Raw genomic sequence first — 18,118 nt, forward strand, 5'->3', positions numbered from 1 at the left:
GAAAGGACAGTTGTAGTAGGGTTCACAGTGTGCCTCCTGAGATCTTTCAAAGGAAACTCACTGAAAGCCAAAGCAAAATACCTTGTATTTCCACATCTAGGGTGGCATCCACTGTCCCAAAGGCATTGCTGAGCTGAACCTTGTATTTCCCAGCATGAGTCTTTCGTTGGACATTCTTCATGACAAGGTGAGTATAGTGCTCAGTGTTTTCAATGGTGATTTTTTCTGAGTTTTGCAAAAGTTTCTGGCCATGGAACCAAGTCATGGCAGGTACTGGGCGGCCAATATACATAACGTGGAGCCGAAGCGTAGACCCCACGGCCCCGTAATACTTCTCTTTCAGTGGGTAACCAGGATGGAACTGTGGTGCCGCTTGCAGAAGAAGCTTGCTGCTGCTTTCTACTTCTCCTACTTCATTTGTGGCTACACATGTATAAACACCTTCATCTTCTTGTTCATCTGTCATTACTGTCAGAGTATGCGTGCGCCCATCTGAGGACATTTTGTACTTCCGGCTTTGTATGAGCTCTTTACCAAACCGGTACCATTTAATGTCAGGAAGGGGCCTTCCAACTATCTGGCATGAGAGTTGTGCAGCTTCACCTAATTTGGTGGTCACATCAGCCATTTCTTTGCGCACTCCTGGGGCTTCTCCAGCTGTACATGATGAAAGATTACGTTAAATGCATCATCACTACTGAATCTATAATCTGTGCATGTCAGCAATGGATTATTCCATTTATTAAGCTTTCATAGGTGTTATGATGTACATCTAAGATTCGTTTATTTTTCTAGGGTCAGATGGAAAATGGTGATTAAGACAGTGTATCACCATACTGTGTCACACTGTAACTTTTTATGATTGAGAGGGCATTAGGATATGATGTGAGGTTTTGAGGGAATAAGAGTCTCTTGACCAATTTACAGGATTCTTGTCCTTACTTAGGAAGTGAGGTATGTTTGTTAACCTTCCAAATCTTGCTAAAAGGTGACAAAACTAAAAAGCCTATTGCATCAGAGGGGTAAACCACTCCAAAAAAAAAAAAAAACAAACAAACAAACAAAAAAAACTGCTTAGTTTCTATAGTCTCAAGTTAAACCCCAGCAAGCTTTATCAGAGAATGGAATTAAAATTGAGGGCTTTGACATGTATACACATGCTAATAAATGTGATCAGAAACCACCCTAAATAAAAAATGCCAGCAGGATGGTTTAACTTAGACTACAGGAAGAGTTAGTTTCCACGGGATTCGTTTGTAACCCATGCAGAGAGAACTATAGGCTACTTACATGTTAGTTTAGTCTTGACAGACATAGCTGTTCTACGTGGTCGGCTGAGCCCAGTCTCGTTCTCAGCAAATACTCGGAACTCATATTCAGTAGCTTCTAGCAAACCGCCGATGGTGAACTGTCTGTCCTTGATCCGTTCCTTATTGCTCTTCTTCCAAGCACTGTCTCCAGACTGTCTGTATTCAACCCAGTATCCAAGGATTTCTTTGCCACCATCACATTCGGGTTTCTCCCACTGGAGGGTGACACTGTCTTTGGATATCGAGAGAATCTCAAGTTCTCCTGGTTGGCTTGGCTTATCTGCAATATTCAAGATAATTGAGAGAAGAATTAGGTTTACTGGTGGGAAAAAAAGGCAAAGGCAAAAAAACTGGCTGGCTTCATTTGTTTTTTTTTTTGTCCCTTTCGGACACTCTTTGCTTACCAAAGGGATCTTTGCAAACAACAGGTTCAGAAGCAGGGCTGGTCTCACTAAGGCCAACGTCATTCTGTGCGATGATGCGGAACTGGTACTCAGCATCGGGAACGAGGCCGGTGACAGTGTACATCGTGGTGGTTATCTGGGTTTTGTTGTGTCTGACCCACTTGTCAGTGGATGTCTCCTTGCGCTCAATGTAGTAGCCCGTCACTCGAGAGCCGCCGTCATCTTTAGGTCGAGACCATGACAAGCTAACGGAACTTTTGGTCACATCAAGTACTTCAGGAGGATTGCTTGGTGGTTCTGGTGGATCTATAAACACAAGTGAAAAGCACACATGGGGATCAGAGTGCAATCTCAGATATAATGAGCTGCTGGTGGTAACTTAAGCAATGTAAGCATTCAAACCAACTTCTATACCTCTGTGGCTAAAGGAGCACTTACTCAGTGGTGTCTTTGGTATGACTGGCTCCTCAGATTTCAAGGGTTTGCTTATGCCAAACTGGTTTTCTGCTGAGACACGGAAATGGTATTCCACGTTTTCTTTGAGGCCTTTCACCACCAGAGATGTGCCTCGGACTCTGGAGTCAATGGTATACCAGGCAGCCTTAGGTACCTCTCTTCTCTCAAGGATGTAGCCCAGGATGTCAGCACCACCATCGTCAGCAGGAGGTCTCCAGCTGACCCTTACAGAGCGGGCTTGTATGTCATCGTATTCCAGTGGCCCTTCTGGAGTGTTGGGACTTCCTATCACCTTGACCTTAATGTAAACGGTCTTCTTGCCACATTTGTTTTCCAGAACCAAGTCGTAAGTTCCAGAATCGTTTCTGTCTGCTTCTTTGATCACAAGCTCAGTATGTGTTTCCGATGTTGCAATCATGGCACGCTTACTAATGTCTTGGCCTTCCTTGGTCCATTTACATACTGGGAATGGTTTTCCTTTGATTGGGATGGTAAGCCTGATGACCCCACCTTGTCGAACAAAGACACCTTCCTGGTATCTCTCATCAAGTTCATAGTCAGGGTATTCTGAGGAAAAAGGAAGGATTACAATTTAGATTCTTTGGAATGGAGGGGTAGGAGAAAGTCATAAAATTGTAGCAAGAAGTAAATGGTCATGTATTTTACCCAGCATCTCTGTGACTTTGACGGTTCCTGGTACCTCAGCAGGTTCTCCAGGTCCACCAGCATTACAGGCTAGGACACGGAATCTGTATTCAGCGCCCTGAGGTAGGTGTGTTAGGGTATACTCCCGAATCTTGGTTGGGGTGGTGTTACATTTGGTCCATTCACGTTGATCTACTTTTTGCATTTCGATCAAGTACCCTGTGACTTTAGATCCACCTTCATCTTCCGGAACACTCCAGGCCAGGGAGACTGAAGTCCTTGTTGTATCTGTAACTCTTGGATTTTGTGGTTTTCCTGGTGGAGCTAGGGGGAAAAAAGGCAAAAAATGTACCTGTTACAGTTGATGCAAGGTTATATATTGACTGTGCTATATAACAAATTCTGTGTGTTGTTGAAAATACAGACTGTGAGCACTTTTGTGCTTTATATTTTTGTATTCTGTAGTTTTGTTGCAGTGGTGATTCTAAAGCTATATTTCTCAGAACTCATAGAACTTAGAACTCATATACTTTAGAAGGATGAGTTTCATCACCTAACCATTGTATCACAATAAACTTGGCGTATACAAAATATATTTACCAATTGGATCCATGGCAACGGTGGGTTTGGAAGGACGACTTGGTTTTCCAGTTCCTCTTGCATTAATGGCTGTGACCCGATGTTCATATTCTAAGCCTTCAATAAGGCCGGTGGAGCGGTACCGGGTCATAGTCACTGGTACTTTATTTACACGGACCCACCGATCAGCTCTTACTTCTTTACGTTCCACGATATATCCAGTCACTTGGGAGCCACCATCATCTTCAGGTGGATACCATGTAAGTGTCATGCCATCACGGGAGACATCAAATATCTGTAATGTTTCTGGAGGTCCAGGAATACCTGCAGGAAGACAGAAAAAAATAATACAATATGTCAATGTGAGTAAAAAAATGCAGTTTGTATGTATTGTGGTTTTAGTTGGTATTTTAGATGCTATGAAAGACAAATGACCATGTTCCCAGCACGGTCACTTTTGTGCCTTTTCTATCTTTGCTGTATCTTATTTCATAGATATTTATTAAGCACACATATTATACTTTCTTCTATTGGGTTGTCTATAGTCGCTCCCTTGCATGGTTTTTTTCTTCCTCCCTTTATTTCCTCATCCATTGTCTCAGTCTTTGTTCCTCAGACTCCTTTACTTTTTCCCTTTCTTCAACCAAGTAAAGAAATTAAGAAAATAAATGTAACACTGTTGAAGGCTGCCAAGCAAGGCTGTTTAGAAACCTTCAGAAAGCCCAGGAGTTATGTTTACAAGCTATTGTTTCTCTTCTCATCGGGACATATAGACTCTAAATTCAGAGTCGGTGACAGAGGAAATGGTGGAGGAGTCCTAGAACTTACTGATGCTGCTTCGGCATTCTATGACCTCAGACTGCAAGTACGAGCCAATCCCGAAGCGGTTTGTTGCAGCCACGCGGAACACGTATTCATTTCCTTCGGTGAGTCTGGTAAACTTAAACGTTGGTCTTGTTACAGACTCAGAAACTGGCAGCCATCCTGGACGATGAGCATCACGCTGCTCTACCACATAGCCACTCAGTGGAGCACCACCATCCAATTCGGGAGGTTCCCAGGATATCGTAACTGACGTGGCATCAATTTCATCAATCTTGATGGGCCCAGTTGGTGGACCAGGCTTGTCTAAAAGGTTAAGAAATCAGGAGATTACATTTTACTTTAAATCAAAACCAGTGATTTATAACCATTGATAACTAAATTATAACCCTGTCACACATACTTACCAAGAATAATAACTTTTATTGTCTCTGAGGTGGTTCCAGTAACATTCTTTAGTTCAAGCGTATATTCTCCCGTATCTCTTATAGTAGTTTCACGGATGGTTAGCTTGGTGACTTTAGTGTGGGTTTCAACTGTGACACGCTCTGATTCTCTCAGTTTAGAACCAGCAAAGAACCAGGAAGCAGTAGGTGGCGGCCGACCAGTGATCGGTATCACCAGCTCAATTGGTCTGCCAGCTGGGACATGGATGGTCTTTTGGGGCATTGTGGAAAGGTCAATCGTTGGCAACACTGTAAGAAAGAAATCAGGCATTTATTTTCACACATGATCTGAAGATGAAGTGTCTTGAACCCTCAGTGTTTTCATTTATTTTGCATTTATATAGGCATTCAGTACCTACCTCTGAGGTCTTGTACTGTCACTGGTGTGACGATCTCTCTCGGTTCTGACACACCTTTCTCATTTTGAGCCCTCACTCTAAACAAGTACTGCTCGCCTTCATTCAGGGAAATAACAGTGTGCTCTAAGACTGTGGGTTTCAAAGTGACAACTTTCATCCATCTCTCGGTGCCGGCTTTGCAGGCCTCAAGAACATATCCGGTGAGTCGGCTTCCACCGTCATAGAGTGGTTTCTCCCAAGCAAGGGTCACAGTGGATTTGGTGACATCAACCACTTCTAGTTTTGTGGGCACCAAAGGTACTTCTGAGACTAGAACTGCGTCTGATGTTTCGCAAGGCTCTCCGATGCCATAGATGTTTTCTGGAAGCACTCTAAAGTAGTACATGGTTCCCTCGACGAGTCCAGATATGCGGTAAAGAGTCTTGCTGCATTTGGTGGTTACTGTCTTGAATGCCCTCATGGCGGCTTCTCGCTTCTCAATAATGTAATTGTTGACCGGAGCACCACCATCAATTGTGGGGATTTCCCAAGTGATGGTCACAGAATCTCTCGAAACTTCTTTAACGCTCACTGAAGGGCAGGGACCAGGAGTATCTAAAAATAGACCAGAGGGAAAGATTCATATTTACTATTTGTTGCTCGATTGATACCTTGTATTACAGAAAAATATAGTCAGTGTAGGCCTCCCCTAGTGAGGTAATCGATAATAGGCCAAGGTGTAGCAAGTTAGCTCAACCTAAGAAAGTTAACTTACCATAGACTTTAACTAGGACCGTTGCTGATTTCTTGCCAGACTGATTTTCAGCTTCAATTGTGTATTTTCCAGCATCATACCGATTAACTTTGTCTACAATGAGTAAAGAGTAGCTCTCTGTGTTGTCAATAATTGCCCGATTTGCAAGGTCAATGCCTTTTTTGCTCCACGTGATGACAGGAGAAGGTCTTCCAGAGACAGACACCATCAGGCGCAAGGAGGCTCCAGCCCTGACAATCACGGTCTTCTTCAGATCATCTGCAAGCTCAAGATCTGGTATTTCTGGAAAGTCAATATGAAAATGCAGTTAATTCGTGAGCGGACGAGGTGAGAAAACAACGCGTGTAAGTGTTTCTGCATTAAATACCTAGTCTTTCCACGGGCTCAATTTCAGCAGTCGTCTCACTGTAGTCACTCATACCCTTGGCGTTCACAGCAGCAACCCTGAAGGAGTACTTCTGGCCCATCTTAAGGTCAGGCACAGTGAATTCGTTGTTTCTTATCGTGGCGTTTGTATGTACTCGGCACCATTGATCTGTGTCCTTCTCTTGCATTTCAAGGACGTATCCTATGATGTCAGTACCACCGTCGTACATGGGCTTGGTCCATGCCAAACTAATGCTGCGCTTGGTGGTATCCACAACTCTTGGAGCAGAAGGTGGCCCAGGGGTGTCTGAAATTTAAAAGAGATACAGGCATTGCACTAGAGGAAGCTTTGGGAATTCCAGTTTTGTTTTCAAGACTCAGAGGCATTGAGGACTTAAGAAGACCCTCTTTGTAACAGTGTTTGAAGTTTTGATATTCTAGGGCAACACTCACAGTATATTATTACGTTATAATTATTTCAAGATTTAGATTGCTTTGGAGATGCAGTTATTTCTGTCTTTCATTTTGGCTAGCAATGGCATATTCTCTCTTAGCTAAGTTCCTTTCTTAGCTTGTTCTTAGGGGCTTTTCTTTAGTAGTCTCCCTCTTTCATTGGGATAGTATGACATATCACCCTGTATCTCTATTGAACACAGGATCTGGTCCTGTCTTTTTCCTCTGCAGTCCCAGTGACTTACTCCTTTTAGCTCTTGGGCTCAAACTCTATAAAAGCCTGTATGTTGTTTTTGAAGGCCACGTAATAATTACTTTGTTAGTGCCTTTTGATTATAAAATTGGATGCTTTATGCTCCCCTAAGCCTCTGTTCAAAAGGAATTTTTTCTCTTTTTCCTCTTTAATGTTTATCAGTGGAACTTATTTTTTGACTCTTCTAGAAAACTTAAAAATATATCTCTCATGTTGGTATTAGAACAATTTATTGCTTTTCATAGATCAGACAAATATTGTAATAGTTTTCAGCAATGTTAGCTGCTACTAGTAATGTAAGGGTTATAATCCTATATATATTTAATATCACAGTAAGTATACACTATATTAGGTATATGTGTTTCATAAATTCTAAAGTTCTTGGAGTTACCCCGTTGGAAAATACTTCTCATACGACTTTGGTTGAGCCCGGGTTACCGTCTGAGCACTCACATGATGGCTCTCTGCATGAGATGAAGTTTGAAGCTTCACTGGGCTCACTGTTGCCAGCAGCGTTCACGGCAGTCACTCGGAACTGATAATCACAGCCTTCCATGAGGCTGGTCACCTTCAGCCTGGTGTCGTACACCACGTAGTCTTTGTTGACACGGGTCCAGCGCAAGCTTTTCTTCTCCCGTTTGTCGACGAGGTAGTTGCTGATTTCATTGCCACCATCAGATTCAGGTTTCGTCCACTGAATAATGATGTGCTCTTTGCCAGCCCCAACTTCTTCTGGTATGCCAGGTTGTGATGGAATCGCTATTTGTGGTTAATGCAAACAAAAACGATCAGGATCGCAGAAAACCCGCTGTAAACATGACTACCTTTCTTCTTGGTCCATTAACATTCTAATCTCTAAAGTGTTTTAAAGAGCTAATCATACTTACTGAAAGAGTTTCTGGCCACAATAGGCTCTGACTCAACTGGCACGCCGAGGCCGTACTTGTTCACTGCCCTCACGCGGAATGTGTATTCATTGTTCTTGATGAGTCTGGTAACCACGTAGGATGCGGTCAGGCATTCCCCTTCCACGATCACCCAATTGAGCCTGCTAGTCTCCCGTCTCTCTACAATATAGTGAGTTATCTCTGCTCCTCCATCTTCCTGTGGAAGGCTCCAGGCTAAGGTGCACTTCTCCTCGGTCACTCTGCTGACAGTGAGTTTTCCACATGGGCCAGGAGAATCTGAAACAGGTAGGATGACAAGTCATGATGAACAGCATACTTGAGAGTGCTACAGTTATCCTGAAGAGGACCTTTGGTCTGCTTACCAAGAACTTTGACCATGACAGATACGGACTTGGTCCCACTAGCGTTCTTCACTGTCAGTGTGTATTTCCCACTGTCACTCCGGTCACAGTATTTGATCACAGCAGTGGCTCGCTTGCCAGTGTACTGTAGAGAAATTTTTTCACAGAGATCCAGTTCCTTGTCTCCTTTGGTCCAGATGATTTTGGGTTCAGGTTTGCCACCAACAGCAGCATCAAGAACAAGATCTGAACCTGCTCTGATGGTCACCAGATCGCCTTGTAACCTGGCATCCAATTCAGCTTTTGGTGGAGCTGTTAATAGGCAAAATAGATATGAATGAATATCTGACAGTTCAAATATCCACTTAAGTTAAAAGGAAAACACTGGAGTGGAGCTGAAGGGAACACATTGGCTAGTTCTTACCATATTCATCTCGGCAAGTTACAGGGCCTGTAGATTCAGAGCCTTTGCTAATTACGCCTGCTGCGTTCTTGGCCAACACACGGAATTCATAAGTGTCCCCTTCGCTGAGAGCGGTCACAGTGAAGAAATTATCAGAGACAATGGTATAGTTGCACTTCAGCCAGCGACCATCTCCAACTTCACTGACTGGCTTCCGTTCTATGATGTAGCCCACAACTTTGCTGCCTCCGTCATACACTGGGGCAGACCAAATTAGTGACACTGTTGATCTTGTGACATCTGTCACTTCTGGCCTACCAGGTGGATCTAGAAGGGATACAAAGTAAGGTTAAAAATACAACTGAGTTCTAATACCAGGAATACTAATGAACGTAGCTTTAGCAATTTCTACATACCAACTGGATTTTGAGCCATGATAGGTCTTGAAGCTTCACTGGCCTTGCTGACGCCCGCAGCATTGAGTGCATATGTTCGGAACTGATACTCCAGTCCTTCTACCAAGCCTGTCACTTTGTAGTTACACTCTAAGCACGGCACTTTGTTTTCTTTCACCCAAAGAATGGTGTTACGTTCTTTCTTCTCAACCCAGTAGCCAACGATTTTACTACCGCCATCATGGTAGGGTTCTTCCCAACGAATTGACATAGCATTGGCAGACACATAGTAGACCTCAGGCCTGGTAGGAGCACTTGGTGGAACTAAATATAGAAGGGAAATATAAAGATATGGTTTTATAGAATTCAGTAGAAATTTAAAAATTTTAAAACAGACTTTGAAGTTTGGTACTCATTTTCCTTACCAAATGGATGTTCAGCAACTATTGGCACTGATTCCAGAGGCTTGCTGACCCCGAATCTATTCTCTGAGCTGACCCGGAAACAGTATTCTTTGTATTTTGTGAGGTGTGTGACTTTAATCTGCGTGCGCTTCACACTAGAATTGATAAGCTGCCAGGCGGTGGTACCCGACTCGCGCTTTTCAACTATATAATTTGTAATTTCAGTGCCTCCATCGTCTTTTGGTTCAGTCCATGATAGGACACATGATTCAGCCGAGACAGATGAGACCTCAATGGGACCAGTTACTGGCCCTGGTCTTCCAATGACCACAACTGTGATAGTAAATGTTTTAACACCGGCTGTGTTTTCTAGGGTCAGGAAGTATCTGCCAGAGTCACCTCTCATACTGTCCTTTACAGTCAGGGTGGTCCTGTCTTTTGTTGTTGCGATACTCATTCGATCTGTCTCCTTGAGTCTCATTTCTTCTAGCTTCCATGTTACTTTGGGGGCAGGACGACCACTGATTGGCACGTCAATGGTAAATGTGCTTCCTGCTTTGCAAGTGATGAGCTGATTGGTGATTCCAGTGAGATCAGCAGTGGGCTCAATTTGAGGCTCCTTGATAATGACAGATGAGAAGGCTTCCCTGGGTTCACTGTAGCCAGCGTCGTTCTTGGCTTTCACCCGGAATTCATATTCAGTATTCTCAACGAGGCGCTCCACTGTGAAAGTCAGCTGTTTGGTGTGACCAGCTTCAACCCAGAAGTCAGATCCCTTTTGTCGCATTTCAAGCAGGTAGCTAGTGATCCGACTACCTCCATCATGATCGGGTTTAAGCCAGGCTAGGACCGCAGAGGATTTGCTAGTGTCAACGACATCAAGCCTCCTAGGTGGAGCGGGCTGTTCTGTGGCTACAATTGGTTCTGGCATTTCATAGGGTTCACCAACACCGTACTCATTTTCAGCAGAAACACGGAAATAGTACGGAACACCTTCTGTCAGCTCACTCACCTTGAGGATCTGGCGAGTGCATTTTTCACTGACAACCTGCCAGCTACGGCGACTCGCTTCCCGCTTCTCTATCACATAGTGATGGATCCGGGCACCACCATCAAGGAGAGGGGCGTCCCACATCAGTGTAGCAGATCCCCGGGTCACATCTTTGAAGGTAATGGGACCAGGTGGTCCTGGAGAGTCCAGCACCTTTACAGTGAATGTTATCGACTTCTTACCGCTGTTGTTTTCTACCGTGAGTGTGTATTTCCCTGCATCATTTCTGTTGCAGTTTTCCACGGTGAGGGTGCTGAAGGAGTCTGTTGTGTGGATATCAGCCCGGATGCTAAGGTTAGAGTCAGGCTTGCTCCATACTGCTGTAGGAGTGGGTCTACCCTGGTAGGCAATGAAGAGACGAATGCTAACTCCCGCTCTAACAATGTGAGTCTGCTTGAAGTTTGCATCAATGTCTAACTCGGGAGCTGATAACCGATCGACTGCTTTTATTGTGCCGGTCACCTCACAGCTGTCTCCTTTCCCAGCACCATTGACCGCACTGACCCGGAATTTGTATTCTTCACCAGCCTGTAGATCAGTGACCGTGTATCTTGTTTTCACACATGGCTCTGTGTTTACTTTGTGCCAGTCCCCTAAGTCAGCTTTGCACATTTCTATTATGTATCCAATTATCTCCATCCCGCCGTCAAAGACTGGCCTGGCCCATTCCAAGCTCACAGTTGTCTTTGATGTGTCTGTCACTTTGACTACCGAGGGGGCACTTGGTGGGTTAACAGGCTCTCTGCATTTAATGAGTCTTGAGATCCCACTTGCTGGTCCTATGCCCGCAGCGTTTTCAGCCATGACATGGAACTCATACTCGTTGCCTTCCACCAGACCTGTGACTTTGAACCTTGTCTCAGAGATTGGTCGTTTGCTGATCACTTTTACCCATCTTGTGCTTTTCTTTTCTCTCCTTTCAAGGATGTAGTGTTGAATCTCACTGCCACCATCTGATTCTGGCCTCGTCCAAGTCAGGGTAATGCTGTTGCCTGTGACATTGCTAGGTTCTGGAACTCCGGGAGCATCTGGAATGGCTGTCAAAGGGGAGGGGTAATCAGTTAGATTTGCTTAAAAAGTTAGGCTGATGATGACAGGATAGCACTTAGTAGAACTGGAAACTTACTGTATTGTATTTGAGCAACCACGGGGTCGGACTCAAGTGGCCTGCCAACACCAAACTTGTTAACTGCAGAAATCCGGAACTGATACTCATTGCCAGTGATTAGTTTAATGGCAGTGTAACTTAGGGCTTCGCAATTATCCTCAATCAATGCCCAAGCAAGTCTGCTGGTTTCACGCTTTTCAATGATGTAGTGCGTGACAGGAGCGCAGCCGTCATTGAGAGGTGCCTCCCACCACAGGGTCATCTTTTCACCAGTAATATTAGTAAATCTTATTGGCCCGACTACTTTTCCTGGTGTATCTGTAAGAAAAAAAATTTAAAGAGTTACTATTTTTTTTCTTGTCCATTAAAATATTATCAGCCATATCCCTAATCCAAGTCTAATAAATTATACTGAATTTATTGTAAATACCTTGTACTTTCACTGTAACTTCTGCTTTTGTGGAACCAGATACATTTTTGGCTTCCACGGTGTAAACACCACGGTGATCTCGAGTTGCGTCTCTGACAAAGAGGCTGGTAGAGCCAAGAACATCAGTTATTTCCATGTTCATTCTCCTCTCAATTTCAACTCCATCTTTGAACCAAGTTACTCGTGGGACCGGTCGTCCTTGAACCAAAGCTTTGATCCTAAGACTGTCTCCAGACTTAATAACAAGACCATCGAAGTACTCAGGGCCAAATTCTACTGTTGGTGGAACTGTAAAAGAACAGAAACATTTATTAATTTGGCTTAATAAAGACATACATAAACATAGTTTTCATCAGTACCATATTATAAAGTCGGGGAAGATGACCACTTCTATGCTACCAAAGGCCATTTGAAAGTAGAACTGATGATTGATTAAACATTTATCCATTACTCAATTATTCCCTTTGTTACTCCTGGCGTGTGGTTACTTTGCATCATCCTTTGTGGAATGAGAGCTGCAACATTTGCAAGTCTTTACTTCCTAATAGTGTTGCAATAGCCCAACAAGTTCCTGGGAGAAGCCATTAGCTTCATCCAAGCAGGAAATGATTATATTTCTTCACATATATTATATTTGGTATATATGTATATCTATCATATACATATATATTAGTTGTATATCTAATACATATACACAACTATTCCTAGTATATTAGTGGAAACAGTTAAAACTGCAAACCTAAAAACCATCCCCACTTGCTTGACCTTTACATGGAAATGGGGTAAAATAATAGACACAATGAAAAGAATTGATATACAAAAGCTTAATTTATCCACATGGTGGCCATAGCTCATCTACAGAAAAAGACCCCTGTGCTCTTTTGTAAACCAGAGCCATTTAAAAAGCATTTTTAAAACTGTGGATACTCTTTATCCCAATGGAAATTGGTTGGAAATGCTTACCGTTTTCATCTCTTGTCATAATGAGGCCAGAAGACTGTGAGGGGGGGCTTATAGTGCCAACAGCATTTCTTGCAATTATTCTGAACTCATATCGATCTCCAGGACTGAGTCCCGTAACTGTGTACTGACACTCACTGACGTCAGTGAAGTTGCATCTCACCCAGCGGTCACTTCCTTGCCGCTTCTCAATGCTGTAGGCCACGATCTTACTGCCCCCATCACGTAATGGTGGGTTCCATTTAAGTGTGATGGTTTCCCGGGTGACATCAATGTAGTCAGGAGTGCCGGGTGGGTCTGAGGAATTGTAGCAAAGTTAAAATCAGTGCTATTATTTGTAACCATCTTTTTTTTTTTAAATTATCAATGAAGTAAAACAACATGGCTAACCCTCCCAGGCTCATTTGTATTACTAATTTTAATTTTCTGCTTCATAGTCCTTCGGAGAATTGGAGAAATCTAAATTCTTTATTGGAGTGAGTTAAAATAATTCCTCTGGCTGGGTGTGGGTGGCACATACTTTTAGTCCCAGTACTCAGGAGGCAGAGGCAGGAAGATCTCTGAGTTTAACGCCAGCCTGTTCTAAAGAGTAAATTTCAGGACAGCCAGGGCTATTACAGACAATGCCAAGACCAAAACCAAAGCCAATCTCCTCCTCCAAAAAAAATCCTTCTGGGTTTACATGACTGGTTCTATAATGACCAGAAAATAGAGTCAAGATAGAGTCAAGAGGGTGACTTCTAAAAGAGAAGCAGTGTTACTTATTGCTAATATGTCTGGTTGCCTAATTAAATATATTTGAGTAACAGTCACTTACCTACTGGGGAAACAGCTAATGTAAACTTGCTTGGGTCACTAGGTGAGCTCAGGCCAGCAGAATTCTCAGCATATACACGGAATTGATAGTCCAGCCCTTCTATTAAGCCAGTAGCTCTGTATTCTCTCCCAGATATTGGTGATGTGTTAACCCTTTGCCAAAGAATGCTGTTTCTTTCTTTCTTTTCAACATGGAATCCAGTAACTTCTGAACCACCATCATAAACTGGTGCATCCCAAGTTAGTGACATGCCATCCGAAGTTACATTGTAGATGACTGGCTTTCCTGGAGGACCAGGAATCCTGAATTGGTGTTTTGCCACGATGATATTTGAGGCAAGTGGCTCACTGACTCCATATCTATTTTCTGCTCTAACTCTAAACTGGTATTCAGAATCTTTGACCAGATTGGAAACTTTGAAAGTTGTTCTGGCAACACTTGAACACACCATCTTCCAATTTGTTTGTGATGCTTCCCGCTTCTCAATGCTGTAACAGGTGATTTCTCCTCCTCCGTCATCTTCAGGTATGTCCCATGACATGATGGCGCTGTCAGCCTTGATTTCATCAAATCTAATGGGTCCTTTGGGCTTTGACGGTGGGCCGAGGGTGATGATTGTAATGGGGAATGAGTTTCTACACACTGCATTATCAAGAATAACAGTATATTTCCCTCCATGCTCTTTCTTCGAATTCTTAATACTCAAGGTGATTTTGTTTTCTGTCTTACTGAAACGAACATATTCACTTTCCTTCAGTGGCAAGCCATCTTTCAGCCAACTGATGGATGGCTTGGGTTTTCCTTTATAAGGTAATTCAAGGTGTACGTTATGTCCAATTCTCACAGATATTTGTGCCCCAGGGATTTCTGACAAGTCAACTTCAGGTGTAATTACAAGCTCCTTCACTGTAAGTGGCCCAATAGTGACAGGGTCGCTCTGTCCTTTCTCATTTCTAGCAGACACTCGGAATTCCAAGACTGATTGCTCTTTAAGTTGTCCAATCTCAATCTCACATGTCTTACTGATGCCAGCATGGGACCATGCTTGTTCACCTTTGCCTTTCCGTTCCACCAGATAGTCTGTGATGATGCTCCCACCATCAAAGTCAGGCTTGGTCCAGCTCAGGACAACAGATGTCTTTGTGGAATCTTTCATTGAGAGATCTCGGATAGGTGCTGGCACCTCAGCAGCCTTCACGGGCTCCGTGGTCTCGCAAGGCTCACCAATGCCAATTTCATTTTCTGCAAGAACCCTGAAGAAGAATGGAGTCTTCTCTGATAAATCTGTTACTTTAAAGGATGTGCCGGAACACTTGTGTGACACAACAGACCATGTTCTCTTCGTGGCATCTCTCTTTTCGATGACATAGTTAATGATGGGAGACCCTCCATCGATGAGAGGAGGATCCCAGAGCAATGTGACTGTGCCTAGGGAAACATGTTTCACCTGTAACTTCTGGCAGGCAGCTGGTGTGTCGAGCACCTTAACACTCACGGTGGAAGACTTTGGTTGGCCTACTCCGTTTTCTATTGTCAGGATGTATTTTCCTGTATCATTGCGAGTGACTTGAGGAATAACAAGCAAAGAAGACGAATCAGTGTTTTGGATGCTGTATCTGGTATCGCTGCCAAGATTCTTCTCATCTTTCCTCCAGGTGACAGTAGGTGGCGGTCTGCCTTTAAAGGGAATCAGTAGTTGGACATCTTCACCAGCTTTAGCTATAACAGATGTTCTGAGAGCCACATCTAGGTCGATTTCTGGTTCCTCTGTAGACACAAAAACAGACATTTACCGTGAGTTTTAAAAGAAAATGAGTCTTTGCCTAGAACTCTTAATAAAACATCAGAACATCATCCACTGGTTGTACATACCAAGGACATCTTTAGCCTGTGCAGGTTCAGTCATTGTTATAGGTTCTCCTTGGCCGGCACAGTTTACTGCTGATACTTGGAAATAATAATTGACTCCGGGTTTCAGGTTAGAGACCACATATTCTGTAGTTCTGACCTCTCCCCTGGTAGAGACAATGGTCCATTCTTCTTCATCTCCTTGTTTCATCTCAACCACATATCCAGTAACATCACTGCCACCATCATAGACAGGCTTACTCCAGCCAAGGGTGATGGATGATTTGGTCGAGTCTGCAATTCTTATCTTGGCAGGTGGTCCTGGAGGATCTGGAATAGCCATTTACAATCCAACAATTACACGATAATCAGCAATTTAGTCACACAAAGGACAAGTGAAGATGCCACGCATACGAGCACTTACCAATTGGATCAGCAGCCTTGTAGAAGTCGGATGGTTCTGAGAATGGACCCACTCCAGCAGCATTTACAGCACAGACTCGATACTGATAGTCACTGTTTTCCGTGAGTCCTGTCACCTTTTGTCTGGTGTCACGAATAGTCTCCTTTAATACTTTAAGCCACGCTAGACTCTTCTTGTCTCGTCTTTCAAGGAAATAGCCATTTATTTCACTGCCACCATCTACAGTTGGCCTGTCCCAGACAACAGTCATTGAATTCTTGGTAATCTTTGTCACCTCTGGGATGCTTGGAGGCCCAGGTGTAACTATTTGAGAAAGAAAGAACAAATGTGTTTAAAGATCCAACAGGTTCTACTTTCTCATCTTTTAATTGTGTCTAAAATATCAGTTTAGTGATGACAGTTCCTGTCTTGTGGAAAGGATAGTAACGAGTGAAGATGAAATGCAAAAGAAAATCATTTTAAGAAAACATCTATAAGCTACCAGAATAGCTTATGTCTCTGGACATGTTTTTCATATCATTCAGTTTTATAATGAAGCTATAGCTCACCAAAGGCATTCTTGGCTACAACTGGCTCAGATTCTAGCGGCTCGCCAATTCCATACTTATTCACAGCTCGGACTCGGAAGACGTACTCATTCCCTTTGATAATTTTGGTAGTTGTAACGATGCACTCTTCCAGATTTTCAGCCACCATAGACCACACGACTCGGCTTGTCTCCCGTTTTTCCACGATGTAGTGCGTGATCTTTGCGCCACCGTCGTCAGCTGGGGGCCTCCAGAGCAGAGTTATCTTTTCTGCAGTGACAGTCTTAAATTCAATTGGTCCGCCTGGAGGTCCTGGTTTGTCTGCCAATGGAAGAAGAAAACAATGTTAGGGCCTTTAAAAGGCCAAGTGACTTTCAATTAACACACTCTAGGTAGACAAAACAAGACATTGCCCATGTTGAGCACCTACCAAGGATCTGTACTCTGATGGTGGCTGAGGCGGAACCCATGGCATTCCTCAGTTTCAACTCATAGCTTCCACTGTTAAGGCGGTTGGCATCTTTGATGAGTATAGATGCAAGGTCAGTGCTATTTTCCACACACACCAATGCATTGGTTTGTAATTCTTTATCATCTTTGTACCACTCAATCGTAGGCTCGGGTTTGCCGGAAATACCAGCTCTGAGCTTCACGGAGGTACCTGCTCTATATTTGACAACTTCTGTATATTCTAGAGGCAAGTCAATCACAGGCCCACCTGCAAGAAAACAGACAAAGCCATTGAAATCTTAGAAGGATGAAAAACGTTGCAGAACTTCGAAATAGGTAATTGACCATTCGCTAACTGTGGGCACATGTGTGCATGTGTGTTGCATGTACTGTATGCAGGTCTAAGCCTACTCACTTTAAACTTTTAGTTTTATAAGCCACTTTTATATCTCAGATGGGGAAGACAGACTGAACGGACTCTGAGCCTCAGGAGCACTACACTAATTGCATGAGGAAGTCAGTTCTTCCTAAATGTATTTTAACCTCTTGTAGGTATTTTGTTTTAGCCATGACAACGGGATCAGGGATGAGACCATTATTGAAGAAGTAGCAACACACATTTCCTTTTGCTCTAGCCTCTCCTTTCTTTGCTTCCGACCACTTCCCATTCATTTTCCTTCCCACTATCCAAATGTGAGCAGTTCGTGTCAGTATTCTTGAAGCCTGAGTTCTCTCCTCACAGGGCTCTATATCCAGCCAGCAGATGTTCTGCCTGGTTTCCTATAACTGTGGAGATATAGAACTAAGTTTGGCTGGCTTTACGGAGCAACATATACTGGGGACCTGAAAAGCCTGACTAGTAGAGGGTGGCCCTTGGGTTTCCAGCACAAGAATGGGAGTAGATGTTTTTCATCTGTCAGGAAGTGACTCACTTCCTTTTTTGAAGATGGAAAACTATTAGAAGTGTCTCAGGTACTTGACTCCCATGAAATTCGAATTTTCAAGCCATTCTTAGCCAAATGCCATTTATTTTACAGAATGGCCAATCACACTTTGAGCTGACAATGAAATAGAGAGGGCTCCAAAGATACCTTCTCATCACTGAGGAGTTGTTTGACCTTGGGAGACTTTACACAAATACTCTAAGCCTTAGGCTTAATTTTCATAAAGTGGATTTAATCTGTATTGTTGAAAGGGAGAGAATT

At 43.3% G+C, this 18,118-nt stretch overlaps 1 protein-coding gene across 4 annotated transcripts in view; it reads right to left on the reverse strand.

Moving 5' to 3' along the window:
* Positions 1-18,118, reverse strand: part of Ttn (titin) — a 278,578-nt gene that overhangs the window by 11,479 nt on the left and 248,981 nt on the right. For all 4 annotated transcript variants that reach the window (XM_017317139.1, XM_011239438.1, NM_028004.2 and 1 more), the window contains 25 exons: positions 16,894-17,181; positions 16,485-16,784; positions 15,937-16,239; positions 15,537-15,842; positions 13,665-15,431; positions 12,851-13,144; positions 11,888-12,175; positions 11,476-11,775; positions 9,320-11,386; positions 8,916-9,218; positions 8,521-8,826; positions 8,118-8,408; positions 7,735-8,031; positions 7,301-7,606; positions 6,143-6,448; positions 5,776-6,057; positions 5,022-5,615; positions 4,624-4,911; positions 4,223-4,522; positions 3,416-3,718; positions 2,837-3,139; positions 2,153-2,737; positions 1,715-2,020; positions 1,291-1,590; positions 82-657 (listed from right to left, as the gene is read on the reverse strand). In XM_017317139.1, the coding sequence (XP_017172628.1) occupies positions 82-657; positions 1,291-1,590; positions 1,715-2,020; positions 2,153-2,737; positions 2,837-3,139; positions 3,416-3,718; positions 4,223-4,522; positions 4,624-4,911; positions 5,022-5,615; positions 5,776-6,057; positions 6,143-6,448; positions 7,301-7,606; positions 7,735-8,031; positions 8,118-8,408; positions 8,521-8,826; positions 8,916-9,218; positions 9,320-11,386; positions 11,476-11,775; positions 11,888-12,175; positions 12,851-13,144; positions 13,665-15,431; positions 15,537-15,842; positions 15,937-16,239; positions 16,485-16,784; positions 16,894-17,181 (11,559 nt within the window). The remainder of the gene's footprint in view (positions 1-81; positions 658-1,290; positions 1,591-1,714; positions 2,021-2,152; positions 2,738-2,836; positions 3,140-3,415; positions 3,719-4,222; positions 4,523-4,623; positions 4,912-5,021; positions 5,616-5,775; positions 6,058-6,142; positions 6,449-7,300; positions 7,607-7,734; positions 8,032-8,117; positions 8,409-8,520; positions 8,827-8,915; positions 9,219-9,319; positions 11,387-11,475; positions 11,776-11,887; positions 12,176-12,850; positions 13,145-13,664; positions 15,432-15,536; positions 15,843-15,936; positions 16,240-16,484; positions 16,785-16,893; positions 17,182-18,118) is intronic.

This window comes from Mus musculus, chromosome 2 (assembly GCF_000001635.26).
Source record: "Mus musculus strain C57BL/6J chromosome 2, GRCm38.p6 C57BL/6J".
Classification (NCBI taxonomy): Eukaryota; Metazoa; Chordata; class Mammalia; order Rodentia; family Muridae; genus Mus; species Mus musculus.